General features: G+C 41.0%; 1 protein-coding gene across 13 annotated transcripts in view; it reads left to right on the forward strand.

Annotated features, from left to right (window-relative positions):
- Positions 1-13,573, forward strand: part of GLRA2 (glycine receptor alpha 2) — a 114,529-nt gene that overhangs the window by 47,147 nt on the left and 53,809 nt on the right. For 12 of the 13 annotated variants that reach the window (XM_083734443.1, XM_083734438.1, XM_083734446.1 and 9 more), the window contains 3 exons: positions 8,494-8,576; positions 9,485-9,622; positions 11,358-11,572. In XM_083734443.1, the coding sequence (XP_083590569.1) occupies positions 8,494-8,576; positions 9,485-9,622; positions 11,358-11,572 (436 nt within the window). The remainder of the gene's footprint in view (positions 1-8,493; positions 8,577-9,484; positions 9,623-11,357; positions 11,573-13,573) is intronic. The other variant, XM_083734447.1, reaches the window with a different exon arrangement.

The following is a 13,573-nucleotide window of genomic DNA, read 5'->3' on the forward strand; positions in this document are numbered from 1 at the left end:
ATGGATCCTGCAACATTGCTAGGTCCCAGAGATCCCAGAAAACTGACTGTGCATTGCAGAACTGGAGCTATCAGGCATGCCATCAAAGAACCGGAATTTTGCCCGCAACATTTTGAAGTCACACTTCATGTTGCAAAGCAGCAGAAAATGATTTAAATATCCTGAAAGTAACAGCTTTTCTTTTGAAACTCAAAATGCCTTTGCTTTAAATCCTTCCTCACTTGGTGGCCTCGTTTCTATCAAAAAATGAGCATGCTATATTTAATTAAAAATAGGAGATATGTTGGCAGAGCCCATATATAATTTTGTATGTAGAGAGCACTATTCTTGGCTGGAAATATATATATTTTTTTAAATTGGCAGACAGTTTCTTATGGAAATCAGTATTAATAGGCTTTTTGGAGAATGCTAACTGGATACAGGCCAAAGTACACATCTGTGTACATAAAAGTCTAACTGACAATGGTTTGCATCTGGCATGAACTGGTAGTAACTTCTGGTGATCCGTGTCCTATGCAAAATATTCCTTTTGGCAGCATAGCCAATGGTAGATTTAAAATGCAACAACAAATGTTCCCATTAGTCTGATTTGTAAATAAGTGCCATGAGACTTAAACAAACCGAAGCAAATTATTTCCGTTTTGGGGAGCAGTAATAGCATAGCTCTGCTCCATACATAGGATATTTCCTTTTTAATGATATTGTGTGGTACCAGACTTCCATGAAGATAATGACAAACTGAAAATATTTTAGAGAGCTACAGAGAGATGCTAATGGTAGATTCTTAGCAGGACTGGCAGAAGAGTCATTTATTTAACCAACAAAGTGTAGAGAAGGAGAGGCAAGAAGAGTGTTGAACTATTTTAAAGTATGTGAGATAAAAGTTGGCCAGGGCTAGCCCTGCAAGCTTGTTTGCTGTCTCAAGTGCAGTGGAAGACACTGTCCCATAGCTAGTGCTGAAGTCAGATTCAAGGGCCAGTTCTATTGCCATCAGTATGTGTGTGCATGTGCGTTTTGTCCTTTGCCTCAGGCAGCAGGATCTCTTGAGCGGCTCCTGAAGAAGGGCTAAGGCAAAACATGTGGATTAACTTGTTCTCAGGCTGCAAAGTAGCATCAGTGCTTAAAGGTAAAAGTAAAGGTAAAAGGTAAAGGTAAAGGTACCCCTGCTCGTACGGGCCAGTCTTGACAGACTCTGGGGTTGTGCGCCCATCTTACTTAAGAGGCCAGGGGCCAGCGCTGTCCAGAGACACTTCCGGGTCACGTGGCCAGCGTGACAAAGCTGCATCTGGCGAGCCAGAGCTGCACACGGAAACGCCGTTTACCTTCCCGCTGGTAAGCGGTCCCTATTTATCTACTTGCACCCGGAGGTGCTTTCGAACTGCTAGGTTGGCAGGCACTGGGACCGAGCAGCGGGAGCGCACCCCGCCGCAGGGATTCGAACCGCCGACCTTTCAATCAGCAAGTCCTAGGCGCTGAGGCTTTAACCCACAGCGCCACCTGCGTCCCAAAAAAAGGTACCCCTGACTATAAGGACAAGTCGTGAACAACTCTGGGGTTGCGCGCTCATCTCGCTCTATAGCTCAAGGGAGCTGGCATTTGTCTGCAGACAGCTTCCGGGTCATGTGGCCAGCATGACTAAGCCACTTCTGGCAAACCAGAGCAGCACACAGAAACACCGTTTACCTTCCTGCCAGAGCAGTACCCATTTATCTACTTGCACTTTGACGTGCTTTCGAACTGCTAGGTTGGCAGGAGCAGGGACCGAGCAACGGGAGCTCACCCCGCTGTGGGGATTCGAACCACCAACCTTCCGATCGGCAAGCCCTAGGCTCTGTGGTTTAGACCACAGCGCCACCCGCGTCCCTCTTGCATCAGTGCTTAGCGCACCATAAAAGGAAAGCATCCTTCCCAATCGCCACATTAGGTGAGATAACTGAAGGCTGTTCCCTTATTCTCCAGTTATTTACAGGACCTTGGATGTGTAAATAAGATTCATTGTCAAACCAGCTTGAAGGGTGCTGCTACGGCTTTCATTTTTATAGAGGGTTGCCTGTCATTGCTTTTGTATCATAACATATTTTTATATATAAATAAAACTCCTACTCACTTTATGTGTATGTTAACCCCACACACCAACAATAAGTGGTTTGTTGCTGGAATAATGCCAGACAGAAACTGAAAGGAAGTGACAAAAGAGTTTCAAAGTGCAGCCATGTTCCAACTCATAATATAAGAGGTTCTGAATTTAATTCCATAATGGCCCAATTACTACATTAATACAGATAATGCAGACATGCGGCACCCTTGAGGCTTCTTTGTTCTCTACCACCCTTCCCTCTACTCACAGACATAGTCTTCCTATCATCAGCACTGGCTCTACTATTAGACGGAGTGAGAGAGTAAATTTTGGTGGGAAATGGTGGCAGCCCCCAAGCTGCTTTCCTCTGTTAGATGGCAGAGTTTTGCATGCAAATGACCTGTCCTGGACTCCTTAAACTAGCCTGCTGCCTAAGGTGCAGTGGAGGATGATATCCTATCGCTGGCCTCTTGTACATGGAAGGTGAAGGCAGCAGCATCTTACCCTTTGCCTCAGGCAGCATAATGTATCGAACTGGTTCTATCCATCAGAGTGACAGACACCATACTACCGATTACAAGTCTGTAAGTTTGGTATGGGGAAAGCTGGAGCTGGCATGGCAGCAATGGTCTTTGTTGAAAGGAAACATGTGGCTGAGCTTAGAGATTGTGGCCACTGGGTCCAATTCACAAATTGACCTTCTGAATAGGCAGGCGATTCCTGGTTGCATACAGGTAGCATAAAACTCAGAAGTGTGATCCACATTCCATTGAACATAGATATATTGTTTGCACTTTCAGTTTTGAAATTGCTGGCTATTATAAAGAGAAAGCAAATGTCCAGTGTTTATCCTGACCTGAGACGCACTAAGGCAATAAAACAAAATCAAAATGTAAAACCTTAAAGCAGAAACAGCTTACATTAGTTTTAACTACTAACCACAACCATATTTGAATTTAATTTCATGGATTTTCTGAAGGGATGATAGATAGATGATGATGATAGATATAGATAGATAGATAGATAGATAGATAGATAGATAGATAGATGATAGATAGATAGATGATAGATAGATAGATAGATAGATAGATAGATAGATGATAGATAGATAGATAGATAGATAGATAGATAGATAGATAGATGATAGATAGATAGATAGATAGATAGATAGATAGATAGATAGATAGAGATGATAGATAGATAGATAGATAGATAGATAGATAGATAGATAGATAGATAGATAGATAGATAGATAGATATAGATAGATGATAGATAGATAGATAGATAGATAGATATAATTATAGATGATAGATAGATAGATAGATAGATAGATAGATAGATAGATTAGATAGATAGATGATAGATAGATGATCAATAGATATAGATAGATGCTACATTCCTTGACATACCAAACCAACATGCAGTGACTCATTACAGCATATTTTATTACACTTTTAAAAAGAAAAGAGCCCTGCTTTCTGTTTTCGCCACCGCTCCATTATGTGCTATGCAAAGTGAAGTGAAGCTGTATGAACATTGCTCTGTGTTTGAGGGAACATTCTCAGAAACATCAATATTTATGAGGCATCAAGTGCAATCTCATTCAAATGAGTCTCTGTGTGGTAGGGTGACTGTTGAATTTGTTTCTAAGTTTATAAAGCACTCCGTTGCACTGGGGAGAAGGCATTCCTGCATTAATGAAATAAAAGCGAACTTTATTTTCTATATGTTAGGAATAAAGTGTATAAACCATTAAATGATAAAGGAGCTTTTCATAACAGCTGCATTATCACACTCCCAAGGAGAGCCCATGGGAGGCAGCTGTGCTGATCCATGCATATCTCCCCCAAAAGAAGCAGTAAATACTTTAGCATAATACTCAATTTATCAGGATCCGATGACAAGTCATAGTGTAAGAGACTCTGATGGTGAGCATGTTGGAATTTGGAAACATTTTTTTCTTCTTAAAGAAAACTCCATTGAACTCAGCACTGTTTCAATGTCTCTTGCCACCTTGAAGTCGCCTTCAGGATAAAGAGTGGGGTATAAATAAATATATAATTACAATGGTGATGTGTAAAATATATTGAACTTTAAACAAAAGAACTTCTGCCTGTTGCCCCAGACAGCATGGCCAATGGTCAGAGCTGATGAGAGCTGCAATCTAGGTGATACCAGGTTGATGAAGGCTGCTCTAAGAGAACAGGAATGACTCAAATTCAGTCCATCAAGCTCAGTGCTGTCTAGACTCACTGGCATTGAGCTTTTCTGGGATTTCAGGCAGGGAGTCTCTCCCAGGCCAACCCCTAGCTAGAGATCAAACCTGGGACCCTCTGCATACAAAGTAAGTGGTCTACACTTACAGAGTTACATCTCTTCCCCATGGGCTGCAACAGCAAGAAAAAGAGGCATCCGTCATCTAACGGCAGGCCTCACCTACCTGCAGTATAGTTGCCTATAGGAGACACAAATCTGAAAACTGTTCCAGGCAGATGGGAAGAAAACGTGTTGAGGCAAGTGAAGAGGGAGAGTTGTGGTTGCTATCCAAACAGCCCACTGTCTTGGCTGCTGAACATGTTATCTTGCAAAGAAAAATACATTCATTCTAAAGGTGTTACCATTTCTCTTTTAATAGCCAGTGGGATGTTTTGTGCTTGACAACGTGCTAGTTCTCTCTGTGTTGCATTTTAGTCTGTTAAATGGTTTAATTTTATTTAGACATTACTATTTTTCACTTATTTTTTGTAAACTAAAGGGCTCTGTGTTACCTCCTTTTTGGCTAGGCTTTAAAGTGCTTCTCAGCCTGGTTTTTCTGTTTTCCACACAGAATAACCTTTACTTGTTTGTTCCCATGTGCTACAGTTCCTTAGTACAGTAGTACCTCGGGTTAAGAACTTAATTCGTTCTGGAGGTCTGTTCTTAACCTGAAACTGTTCTTAACCTGAAGCACCACTTTAGCTCATGGAGCTTCCTGCTGCCGCCATGTGATTTCTGTTCTCATCCTGAAGCAAAGTTCTTAACCCAAGGTAATATTTCTGGGTTAGCGGAGTCTGTAACCTGAAGCATAAGTAACCCAAGGTACCACTGTACTAAGCTTCTAATTTCTGAAGTTCTTATTCAATCTCATGGCTAGAAAATCACCCACAAGACATCAAACCGAACCCAAAGGGGTACTTCCGGAAGACCTGTTTATTGAGGATTCATTCTGATTTGTTTGCATCGAGCTCAGATGACATTGTGTCAAAGCCAGTATTATCCCACACTTTCCAGTGCATTTCCCTATGACTTTCTTTACTGCAAGATAAAGAAACTAGGTTTTAGGGAACCAGGTTTGTTGCACAAGACCTTCCAATTCAGCTATACTGTAATTGTGCAACCTGAATTTGTCCATATGTGATTGAATTCTGCCCAGATATAGAGACAGTCCACAAGTGACCATAGATTCACTTGCACTTTCTTTGTCTCTGTTCTTTTTAGCTTACCCTAGCTGCTGCACAATTTGTTTGGAGGGCAATTATTACGTTTGTTGAAATATGCAGCATCTGGAAGGATCGTCTTTTAGCGGAGCAAGCTTTTTATGTTAGGAAGTCAGATGTTATGAAATAAGCTGCAATAAGGAGGAAAATCCACAGATAAGTGGATTTGCAAATGATCCTGAATATTATTGCTCATCCAACATTGTTAATGCTGGGAGAACTTCATTATAAATGTGTGGATGTTTTGTCAAGCACTGAATTGGGCTGAGTGAATTTATGTTTCAGACAAGTGCTCATTCCTTAGAGATTGCTGAACTTTCTCCCATGTGTTTCACTGAGAAAGGATAGCCTAGCAAAGGGCTTTCCCCATGAGGAGAGCTGTCTCTCATCTGTTGAATAAATATCTGCCTAAGGAAAGATATCCATCTCACAGTGGAATATCCCTGTTTTTTTAGTTCAGTTTGTCAATGCAAACCTGTCTAAAGGATATTTTGCTTTGGACCTATGCTACAAAACCATGAGAAAAACTAAGTTGAGATCTGTTCCAGGTTGGGTGGCAATTACTCATAAAGCATGTCAGAAAAATTCTTTTTTTACCTTCAACAATATTTCATTTTGGGCCTTCTCAGTAGTGGCGCCAGCCCTGTGGAATGCCCTCCCACCAGATGTCAAAGAGGTAAACAACTACCTGACATTTAGAAAACATCTGAAGGCAGCCCTGTTCAGGGAAGTTTTTAATTTGTGACATTTTGATGTATTTTTAATCTTTGTTGGAAGCAACCCAGAGTGGCTGGGGAAACCCAGCCAGATGGGCGGAGTACAAATAAATTATTATTATTATTATTATTATTATTATTATTATTATTATTATTATTATTATACAGTGGTACTTGGGTTACATACGCTTCAGGTTACAGACTCTGCTAACCCAGAAATAGTACCTCGGGTTAAGAACTTTGCTTCAGGATGAGAACAGAAATCATGCTCTTGCGGCACGGCAGCAGCAGGAGGCCCCATTAGCTAAAGTGGTGTTTCAGCTTAAGAACGGACCTCCAGAACAAATTAAGTACGTAACCAGAGGTACTCCTGTAGTACAATCTCCCTCACAAATAAACATATGTAACACAAATGGCACATGTATTACATGCAATAGAAATGTATGACAGGTAAGAAAGGTCACTGTATATTCCACACTAATTCTTAATATTAAAAAATAGCTAGCCTTTGCCATGATGAGCTCATTTGCTGTTCTATAGACAAACTGAATTCTGCAGACATGCAAACAGAGGAACATGGTATGTAGTTTCCCCCACCATTTAAGTGAATTATTATTTCTGTACAATAATCTGTAAACTCTCCCCCCGCCCCCAGCATTTGGTATGTGTAAATTTTCAATTAATTTACTGGATGTGCAGTGTAATCCTCTGCATGTTTACTCAGAAGTAAATCCCACTGCTTATAGTGGGGCATAGCCTCAAGTAAGAGTGCATAAGTTTGCCAATTTGCCTGAGTAAGCCCCACTAAACATTGTGGGTCTCACTTCCAAATAGCTGTTCTGAGACGGGCACTGACCTCAGGCATGGCATGACCTACTGCAAGGCCAAGATCTGAATGAATGTAGGGCAGGGCTTGGATGTTTCTTCATACTGAGCATCAGACTAGCAGCCTATCTTGTTGTTGTTTGTTGTTGTTGTTTAGTCGTGTCCGACTCTTTGTGACCCCATGGACCAGAGCACGCCAGGCCCTCCTGTCTTCCACTGCCTCCCACAGTTTGGTCATACTCATGCTGGTAGCTTCGAGAACACTGTCCAACCATCTCGTCCTCTGTCGTCCCCTTCTCCTTGTGCCCTCCATCTTTCCCAACATCAGGGTCTTTTCCAGGGAGTCTTCTCTTCTCATGAGGTGGCCAAAGTATTGGAGCCTCAGCTTCATGATCTGTCCTTCCAGTGAGCAGCCTATCTAGCAGCAGCATATGCATCCCTGCTGATTGCCCTGCCCTCACTAGAGGGTGCCTTTCAGTTAAAGGGCCCTAACACGCCATCACTTTCCTACTGCAACAGAGCACAGGAGACTTGTGATGGGGTCCTCTGAGTCTGAGAACAGCAACACCGCATCCATAGGCTGGGGCACAGGCAACCCAAGGGCTCATTGGGTTGATGTAATTCTAGGGGTTTCCTCCTTCTGTTTCAGTGCCCTTGTCCTCCTCAGCAATCCAGCTCGAGGGACATTACAGTAACCAAGCTTGATCCCCATTAATAAGACCCTCGTACATTCCTGGAAGGCTTTGACTTTCAGATTGCTGAAGTGTAACACTACATCTGTTTTTTTCTAATGATTTGTTAATCTGAACAGTTTGAAAGTCCCTGTCCTGGTATGGCAAAGAATAGTAATAAAAAAGGTGCAGCCCAGGTTTGGACTCAAATTAAGATTTGATTTCACTACTCCCCACCCACTCAGTGTGATACTAACAATTCTGTTTGTAATAGCGTGCCTCTTTCTTGACCAACTCTTAATAGAGGTTTCTTGACTGTAATGTGCGCGTGTTTTTAAAAGAGGTTGAGAAAATGCGAACGGCATTTGTAGGATTGGTTTGCATATAAATCCGCTCTAGCATGCAATTTGCAAGGAGAGGCGTATAGTTAATTTGCAACAGAAAAAAAGAGATTTTTAATTCAGTTTGCCACATCATTTAAAATATATATGAGGGTACATTGGAAGCAGACAACTATTTTTTGGAGTTCAAAGGTACCTGTCTGTGAAAGAGCAGCTCTTAAGATAAGCAACATCTGGCATACTGACCTCGTTTCGCCATCAGAACTAATAGACGGATACAGGCTTTGATCTTTTTCATGTAACAATGGCTCATTTAAAAGAATCCCATTTTTGTTTATAATTCCATGCTTACTAAATGTAATTAAATCTCTTTTGCACTCCTTTAGGCTAACATTAACCTTATCGTGTCCCATGGACCTGAAGAACTTTCCAATGGATGTACAAACATGTACGATGCAGCTAGAGAGCTGTAAGTAATCAGATGCCATGTGTGTGTGTGTCCATGTATGATTGCACTGCTTGAAATGTCAGCATTTAATGTCCCTTTTATGCTGCTACAACCTCATGTTCTCTTACACTATGCTGCTGGCACATCTTTTCTGCTGACACAGAACTCTGCAATAACTGCTGCTGCTTCCATATAACCAGGTTTAAATTGTCCCTCTCACATTTTAATCATGCTTGTTAGATAGCCTAAGCACTAAGGGTATTTTCAGACCACAGAGCCCAATGCGCTAGCTCCTGACCTTGGGAGGTTTTCCCTTCCCCTCTCCCCAAATGAGGGAGTGTTCCAAACTCTGCTGAGCCATTTGTCCTTACCTCTAGACACATTTGTTTACTCATAAGTTGTGGGCCCTCTGTATATATTTTGGAAAGCTGTGTGTGCGCCATGCACTTGGACACCTCTTAAAATATTGTAACCAAATTTTGCATGGTGGCTCCTGAGATCGAGGGGCAGGATTTTGTCTATATTTGGATACAATTGGATGCCATTTGGAATCAATATGATAGACTAACTAAACCTTTCAAAACTTCATTGATTTTAACCACTACACCGATTTTTTGGTTTCTTAGAATTATAGAGCAACACAGGGTACAAGGCTGCTAGAATTATAGATTCCCCCAAACATGGTCTTATCATAGATATCTTTGTGTGTTTCCCTTATTTATACTGCAGGTGTACAGTCATTGTTATCATGTCACTCATTGTGAGAAAAGTTGTGATTATAGTGCTGTTTAAGAGTTAATTTAGTGTATCTGCCATTGATGTTTTCCCACTGAAAACCAAGAGTGCTTCTACTGCCATAATTTGTCTTTCTTGCCTTTAGACTATGCTACTCCGATATTATCTAATCAAAGATAATTTGTTTATTTTAGTTGGCTACACTATGAATGACCTGATATTTGAGTGGATGAGTGATGGTCCAGTGCAGGTAGCAGAAGGCTTAACTCTGCCACAGTTTATTTTGAAAGAAGAAAAAGAACTTGGCTATTGCACAAAACATTACAATACTGGTGAGCATTTGCTTACTGTTTTAACAGTTAACTTCTGCAGATGACAAGAAATGGGGTTAGAGGGGTAAAATATAAGCTGGGTGTGGAAGGGCAAGAAATGCATTTTATACAGCCTTCCCCAAGTTGGTGTCCCTCAAGTTTTGGACTATGACTCCCATCAGCCCCAGCCAGCATGGCCAATGGCCAGAGACCATTAGAGTTGTAGTCCAAGACATCTGAAGAGCATACGAGGATCTTCTTCCAACAGTATATGTATGCATTTCTCTGTAGCTACTATGAATTTTGGTTCTTTACTATTTCATTATGTGGACTACATTGCACCCCAAAGGGTCAGAAAACAAAGAGGTTGTTTTTAAATTTGAACCAGGAAATACATTTTAAGGGGAAATGCCACTCAATTGCAATGCCTGGAAAGTTCGTTTTAAAAAGTAGTTCTTGATCAAATTAATCCTGTCCAAATAGGAGCTTGTTCCTCTTATACAAAATGAACTAGCTCAGTTCAAGTTCATCCCTGACAACATTTTATCAGCATTCAGAATGCTTCCAAGCTGCTGTGCTCAAAAGTAAATAAGAGGCAGCACACAAGTATTAAGTAGCCTGACAGACAGAATGTCAACAGGTGGAAGCGTTCACCAAAATTGTATTTCCATACTCAAAAAAGTTTACTCTATTTAATTTGTGCCAGTCACACGGCACAAGCCATCGTGTGCTTTGTTCCTGTACTTCTACTGAAAGCTGTTGGAAGAAAGCAAATCTCTTCAGTTGAGAAGATAATTGAATTACCTCACTTTCCTTCCTTCTGATTGTTTTACCACAGTGATTAAGTGACTAAGCACCATTAACTACAGCTGTGCCTCCGTATCTGCCTAATAAGCCTTAGAAAGATGCCATCACATTTTGCTTTCTAAGTTTCGTTATAAATGTTCAGTTCACATGTCTCTTTTTTAAAATAAAAAATAAGAAGCTAAGAACCCAGGTCTCCTGCTGAGTTTGGGATAGGGAACAGACAAGAAGAAGAACTAGAACTCATTCAAAGTTCTACTCTAAAATTAAATTTTAATTCAGTTTTTGTACACCCTGCAATTGAGGAAACTACTTTCAGGTGTAGTTCATAAATTTTTGGACTAGTTCGGTGAACTGGTTCACTCCAAGCATTGCTGAATTTGGAATGCAGCCAAGTATTATGTTCCAAGTCAGGTTACTAATTACAAGCACTGGTGACTTCGATAATTTCCATTGTCAAAGATATAATCCACTGTCCGGTTTTTAAAAGGAGCTTGTTTATTTGATACAGCAACTCCCATTGCTGAAAACATCAGGCCAAATGCCCCAATTCAAGTATTTCATATCTGATTGTTCAGGAATAAAAAATTGTTTGCCGTTTGAAAACATGAATAAAACTACAGAAGCCCTCATTATACTGTACATTAATAAAACTATATATAGACTATCCAGAAAAAACAATGTGTATCCCCACCCTCCATGGAAAAAATGTGTTACAGTAAATTGCGTCAAGTGATATAAAATGTCAAGTGAGCACCTTGAAGTCAGCTTCACATAGGGTGCCAGCCACAAGAATTTGTACTGTATTTTGAAGTCCTTGGTGAAGGAACGAAGGAAGGAATAATATTAGACATTTCAAAACTCCCTGTGCCTAAGGCAGTTAATTTATGCTCATAATAAAAGAAGATTAAAATGTACAAAAATGATTTATAAAAGCAATTTCATGTTCTAGGAAAATTTACATGCATTGAAGTAAAGTTTCATTTGGAGCGTCAGATGGGATATTATTTAATCCAGATGTACATTCCTAGCCTGCTGATCGTCATTTTGTCCTGGGTTTCTTTTTGGATCAACATGGATGCTGCTCCAGCCAGAGTTGCCTTGGGCATCACCACAGTCCTGACAATGACCACTCAGAGTTCAGGCTCCAGAGCTTCTCTTCCAAAAGTAAGGATTCTCCGCTTACCCCATTCGCTAATGGAAAGCAGTGAATGCTATCTTCGCTATCATCTTTTGTGTCGTGCTCCTTAATTTTTCTCACGCATTTTAATTGCCAGATGGCCTAATTTTCCATGTGCTCTGCCCTGGCGAGATCTTTGGATGTGGGGGCTCTGAGAGGGGGCTTCTGTGTGTGCAAGAGCGTGAGAGTTAAAATACGTAATGCAACATATGGAAGGAACAGGATAAGGTCATGATTCCTCTTGGGAGGCCATATGCTGGGGGTGACAGGAACCCTGGTCCAACATGAGGAGACAGAATCATTGGAATGCATGGGCAGATTGGGCCAATGAAAGTGTTCGATGGTTGCACCCACACAATGCAAAAGTGAGTTCTTTGATTGCGTTTTTGTCCTCTGTTTACTAATTTACATCTCCTGAAACCTTCCTTACAACTCTACATATATTGGGGTTGATTATGCTTTTTAAAACGTTTCCATTGGATTCCTAAGCATGTTTAAATGGAAGGAAACATGACTGATTTGAATGTGACTTATGCTGTTACGAACACGTTTAGGATCATGGTGTACTTATATTTAGGAAAACCTCCTCCTTTGAGTAAGGGGAGTTTTGTTGCTGCTCCCTTGTCCTTCCAGCTACAAAAACAAACATGAACTGGGTTTTCCATCAATTGCACATGCAGAGCCCATGAACAAGTAGCTTATATGTATGTAGGCTCTGTTCACACCTTCAGCTGAGCATGGCAGGGTTGCTACTTCCCATATAAAAGCAGTCAAATGATTCCACACAGCTTGGTCATCTTTCAAGGCCATGATCTGCAATGACTCACATTTAATTATATTTGAAGATGGTGTAGTCTGTTGAAATGGGATATTTTGCTGAAACTTTGAAAATTGCGCAGATTTTGTTGATGTTGCTCTTCTGGTGGTAAAAATGAAGCACCACTGAAAAATCTGGTGATTCATCACTGTTGGCTCAACTGAGTGGCTTGCTTTGCAGAAGACGTGGTTTTACATGCGGATTGTAAGGAATGAAATGTTCCATGGAGAATACTTCTATATTTTCTTCACAAATGTATGTGACATTTTATATCTGGAAAACAATTTAGAAAACATGAAACTGCCTTATTCCTGGTGAGACTATTGGTTCTTCTAGCCTTGTATTTTTCAGGCAGCCTGGCAATAGCTTCCAAGCAACCATTTCTCCAATCCTTTTAGGCAGAGAGACTATTTAAAACTGGAGACCCTTTTAAGTGAACAGGGAACCTCCTACATGTGCTCTGACATTCAGCTATGACCCCTCCTCAATTTAGATGAGTGTTGGCAGATGGCTAATTTTATCCTCCATCTGAATGTGGCTCTTTTAGTTCGGCCAAGGTTTAATTGGCATTTTCCTTTGGTTTAATGTTCAGCATTCTTTGCTTACAATTCCCCATGGCTCTGGCCTTACTACCGGGCAGAGTCCCCATCTACACTATACCAGTTTAAACAGCTATGGTGTCCCCCAAAGAATACTGGGAACTGCCGTTTGTTAAGGGTGCTGAGTGTTGTTTGTTACATTTCCCAGGGAAATGTATGGAGCAGATAGGACCAGAATTAGGCAGCTTCCTGAAATGACTGGGGTGTGGAGCTGCAACTCCTAAGTATTTACTCCTAAGCTGGCCTCTTGTCTCCAGATGGAAGACACTGTCAAATCGCCAGTGTTGAACTTAGAGTCTCCTGGCAGTCCAGTTGGATTCTATATGTTGAATAAGAGGGTGCCATATTGTCCTTTGCCACGGGCAGAAAAGTGTCTTGGCCTGGCCTTATGATGGATTGCTTGTAGATGCCTTCTGGTGAGTAAAGGATTATTATGTTAAAGGTGTGATAGCTGGATGCAATTGAAGAAGGGCCTACAAGGAGGGAGAATGTAACCGTTTAAATATGGGATTGGTTCTGATTTGATGCTTGATCTAACTCATAATTGTTTCCCTGAGTCAATGCTGCAGTAC

This window comes from Podarcis gaigeae, assembly GCF_964106915.1.
Source record: "Podarcis gaigeae genome assembly, chromosome: 4".
NCBI lineage: Eukaryota > Metazoa > Chordata > Lepidosauria > Squamata > Lacertidae > Podarcis > Podarcis gaigeae.